Source organism: Danio rerio, chromosome 15 (genome assembly GCF_052040795.2).
Source record: "Danio rerio strain M-AB ecotype USA chromosome 15, GRCz13ab, whole genome shotgun sequence".
NCBI lineage: Eukaryota > Metazoa > Chordata > Actinopteri > Cypriniformes > Danionidae > Danio > Danio rerio.
The window spans coordinates 14,160,001-14,165,000 of record NC_141035.1 but is presented as its reverse complement, the minus strand read 5'-3'; the positions used below and the strand labels follow the sequence as shown (position 1 = coordinate 14,165,000).

Here is a 5,000-nt window from a genome sequence, read left to right as displayed (position 1 = left end):
AAATACACATTAATGCACTTTTATTTTTCAATGGCCCTAACACATATAAGTCACAGACAGTTGTGCAATATCCTATTTTAAAAATAAGACAGTGGCAACGCTACATAAGGGCCAGGGTGACACTGGCACACTCAAACTGAATGCTGGCCCATGCAGACAAAATGCTTTGAACATGGAAAATTATAAATAGAAATGCACAAAAATGGAATTGTCCAACTGTTGCTTCACACTTTGTTTGCTCATACTAGTGCTTTTTTTCTTTTTTATGTGTCACAATTTGACTCATGCAGGAGCTCTGAAAATAAAACTGTCTTGCTGACTATTCTTAATTGCTGGTCAAGAAAGGACACTATAAGTGATAAAATGAGTAGCATGTATATTACTTTATTATCAGAAATGACCAATAAGATAGCATTTATTATAGTTTAAGAGTAGGTAAGAAGGCACTGAGGTATATCCTATTTCACGAAGGTCCAAGCATTTTAAAATTTCTGGCCTCGCCCCTGAAATAAGGTCAATATTATCTACAATATTGCACAATAAAGTTCTATTGCTATCTGTGTTCACAGTATTTAAAACCTCTTTGTCTACCTCTGGTCTCCGCTGGACCTGTCCTGGCTGCTGTCTGGTGAGAAAGATCCTGGGATGCTGCAGGCCTCATCTGAGTCGTCTATCAGGGAAGATTTATCACTGTCAGAAAACTCACTGCTGTAATCCATCGGCACCTCGGCATCTGTGCTCGGACTTAATATGTCTGAGAGAGAGAGAGATAAGAAAGAGGTGAGAACATTAACACACAAGCTGAATGAAGTGACTAAATTAATAATTGCATGTTTGCAGATACAGAAGGCACAGTTTAAATGTATTCCTAATGCGTTAACAATGTGAATCTAGACACACTCATTACCAAGAGTCTCTCCTAAGCAGTCATTTGGGACCTTGTATGCGCATCGCTTGTGGCAGTTGAACTTGCAGTCTGTAAAACAAGAAAAAATACTGTTATTTGTCAAATCAAATCTTAATAATGCCAAATACTGCCATCTAAAGAGCAGTATTTAACATAAGCAAAACATTTTTTTTAAAGCTAAATCACTGCGTATGTAAATAAATTAACTGGATATATACATATATATACACACACACACACATATATATATATATATATATATATATATATATATATATATATATATATATATATATATATATATACACACACACACACACATATATGTGTGTGTGTGTGTGTGTGTGTGTGTGTGTGTGTGTGTGTGTGTGTGTGTGTGTGTGTGTGTGTGTGTGTGTGTGTGTGTGTATATATACAGTTAAAGTCAGAATTATTAGCCTCCTATTTATTTTTTCCCTAATTTCTGTTTAACGGAGATTTTAAAAAAGAAAAAGTAATTTAAAAAAGATTGTATTATTGTTTACTATTACTAGACATTTGTCATTACTTTTCAATCTAAGTAATAATAAAAAATACAGTATGCATTAAGGATCAAAACCCTAAACTTAGATTGATCTTTAAAAAAATAAGATAATTATTCAATAAATCAAATCATAAAAATGCATCACATGCCAAATATTAAAGTAATTAAATTATCCACAATGAAATCCATCACTCAGTTTACTCGTATTGTTTAATGCACCTCATATGTGGCATTAATGCATTTACACAGCAATTATAATAGCAAAAATTAATTTAAGAGATTAATGTTTTAAATTAGGCTTAAGATTAAAAATATAAATATAAATAAAAGCTAAAACTCAGCTCATTTTTTTTTGTATGAATCATTTTCAACTTTTGTGTAAATGTTTATTTGAGTTCCAGTTGAGATATTACATTCAGTAGTGTGATGTTAAAAAGTTTTATTGTTTTATTGTATCATTATTTACTATACCATTACATGTGCTTTATTTTTGTCAATGCAATTTATTGTTGCATTTGCAAAGCGGAATTTTTATACAACATGCTAATGGTTTTGGCTTTGTTTGCTGAGTAGATCATTTAAAAGAGCATCATTTATGTGGAAAAAATGTAAAACTACTAAAAGGTGCTATACATACTGTACATATTTACTATTTACTATTTCTAATTTGTAGGTTAGTTACAAGTCATCATATTAAATAAATTAATTAAACAATTTCTGTGTCATAATACATATATGACATACAATTTCATATTTGGATTTCACATATATAAAATATAATTTACCATGGAATAAATAATTCATTGTTAGTATATTTGAAAATATATGTACATATTTGTAATTCCGATATACAACACTGACATTTTTGCAATATTTTGACACATATGACAGTTGTGTGAAATACAAATATGAAATTGTATGTCATATACAGTTGAAGTCAGGATTATCAGTCCCCCTTTGAATTTTTTTCTCTTTTTTAAATATTTCCCAAATGATGTTTGACAAAGCAAGGAAATTTTCACAGTATGTAAATTTTTTTCTTGGAGAAAGTCTTATTTGTTTTATTTCGGCTAGAGTAAAAGCAGCTTTTAATTTTTTTAAACACCATTTAAAGACAAAATTATTAGCCCCTTTAGGCTAATTTTGGTTTCGATAGTCTACAAAACAAACCATCATTATTGACACATCACCAGCAATCTACAACCACTAGAGTTCGCTGGTAAACATTCATACACATAGGACTACAAATCTGCTCGTAAATGGACTACATTTTCAGTCCTGCAACATACACACACAACCTGTTTCTGATCCTAACTGATTGCATACACCCAGCTGATGCTGCTCAAGTACTGATTACACGCACATATATACAGCTCACATTGAGACAACCAAGACTGAGTCTTGTTATCTGTTAAGTGATACTACAACGCGTTTTCCTTTGTCTTGTTTTGCCGTGGTTTTGATTCTTGCCTCGTTTATTTATTTAATCCTGTTTGCTGCCTGCCTTTTGACCACTTGTCTGTTATTTTGACTTTGTCTCTGTATTGCCGTCATACATCTGTTTGCCCCTGTATTGACCACTGCTTGCCTGACAATTCTAATAAACCTGCATGTGGATCTGCAACTTTGTTGTCAGTGTCACACTACCTGGTTACAATTATACAATAACTTGCCTAATTACCCTAACCTGCTTAGTTAACCCAATTAAACTAGTTAAGTCTTTAAATGTGTTTTTAAGCTGTATAAAAGTGTTAAATCTGCTCTCTGTTAAACAGAAAATTAGATAAAAAAATAAATAAATAAACAGAGGGGCTAATAATTCAGGGGGGCTATTAATTCTGACTTCAACTGTATGTACTTTGCAAAAAATGACAGATATAAGACTTCTATATGAAAATGCATTGTTTTTTTGATGTGTAGACAAATAATAGGAGGAATTTAAGGCCACAATTGTTACCACAAAAAAATCATCAGATAACTTCGGGTCAGTGCATTTCCAGATGGATTATTATGCATGAAGAAGATGCATATATATATATATATATATATATATATATATATATATATATATATATATATATATATATATATATATATATATATATATATATATATATATTAAGCAAAATGAATAAAGAGTGATTGTCAGACCTTTACACTGAAGCCCTTGTCTGAAGAGTCCTCTCAGCAGTCTTTTGCAGTATTGACACACAGTGGGCCTGGTGTACGAGTGAACGGCGAATGTGTGCGGGACCTTCACTTTAGTCATAAGAATTTTGTCCAGGTGAACGGGCCGTCCCGTGTAAAAGCGTCTGGCCTCACTGGGGGTGCGGGGCTGAAGAAAGAGACCAACATGACGTTATAGAATTAATATTTATTCATACTACCAATACTTATAGCAGGATTTAGTATATTATTTTAAGCACACACAAAAAATAACATTGCTTTAATTCTAAAAGTTGTAGTAGCTTGTTGATGTAAACATTAATTATTTATCACAATGTGATTCTAGCATGCTTTTGAACACCACTTTCACGTTTTACATGCCACTAACATATTAATAATAGTTCTTAACCCATCTTAAATTTTTTGTCTAATCTTTGATAAATTTTAGAAAGTTTAGAAACTACACAGCCCGGAAACTGCTTTAGTTAAGGTTACCAATGATCTGTTGATGGCTGCTGACACTGATTGTAAATGCAGCCTTTGACAAAGTCAAGTCATGCTATTTTACTCTCTTGCTTAGAAACTGCTTTTAGTGTTACTGATGCTGTTTTAAACTGGTTCAAGTCTTATCTTTCAGACTGTAGATGGTTTATCTCCCTAAGCGGAGGCCTATCCAAAAATGCATCCTAAATTTAATGCAATTCTCATCAAAACAGTCCATCAAATTAGTAGAATGGGTACATCAACATTAACAGTGGATGGAAGGGTTTTAGATTTTCAAAATACATTTTAAAAATAGTAATTAAACTTTTGGACCTCATGTTAGAAATACAGTTAGAAGTCCATTCTTTCATCTCAGAAACTTTGCAAATTTCAGCTCCATGCTAAGCATCTTAGCTTAAAAAAAGTGATAAACACCTTTGTCATTTGCCCGAATTAATTAAAACCACCTTATGTCAGTCAGTTCAAAATGCAGTTGCTAGTATACTAACAAGGGCCAGGACCATAGAGAATCTCTCCAGTTTTAGAGTCTCCCTGACACACTGACAAAAACTGGGTTCCACACAGTTCATTTACTATATTTTGTCCCAACACAAACTGATTAAGTTAACTTAACTTAACTCAGTTTAATCTTTAAAAAAATCTCAAGAATTGTGTTATTTCATCTCATTAGAAAAAAAAAAAGTAGTTTGAACAAACAACAAAGAATTTTTTGAGTGCAGGTTTTGGACTGATTTTAAAATTCTCATGCTGACCTACAAATTTAAGCTTTGCCTAGTTTGGCTTCTCATTATTTATTTAAACGTTTAACTGTTAACACACCTAGTTGCAATCTATTTTTCGTCATGTTATGGCCTAAGTGGTACTCCCTAACTGTTTGTGTTCCATTGGAGATTGTGATTT

At 32.2% G+C, this 5,000-nt stretch overlaps 1 protein-coding gene across 1 annotated transcript in view; it reads right to left on the bottom strand.

Annotated features, from left to right (window-relative positions):
• prkd2 (protein kinase D2) overlaps positions 1 to 5,000 on the bottom strand; it is a 94,655-nt gene that overhangs the window by 32,112 nt on the left and 57,543 nt on the right. The window contains exons 6-8 of the mRNA XM_087283750.1: positions 3,582 to 3,765; positions 908 to 976; positions 592 to 754 (exon numbers count right to left, since the gene is read on the bottom strand). Coding sequence (XP_087139876.1) covers positions 592 to 754; positions 908 to 976; positions 3,582 to 3,765 — 416 coding nt within the window. The remainder of the gene's footprint in view (positions 1 to 591; positions 755 to 907; positions 977 to 3,581; positions 3,766 to 5,000) is intronic.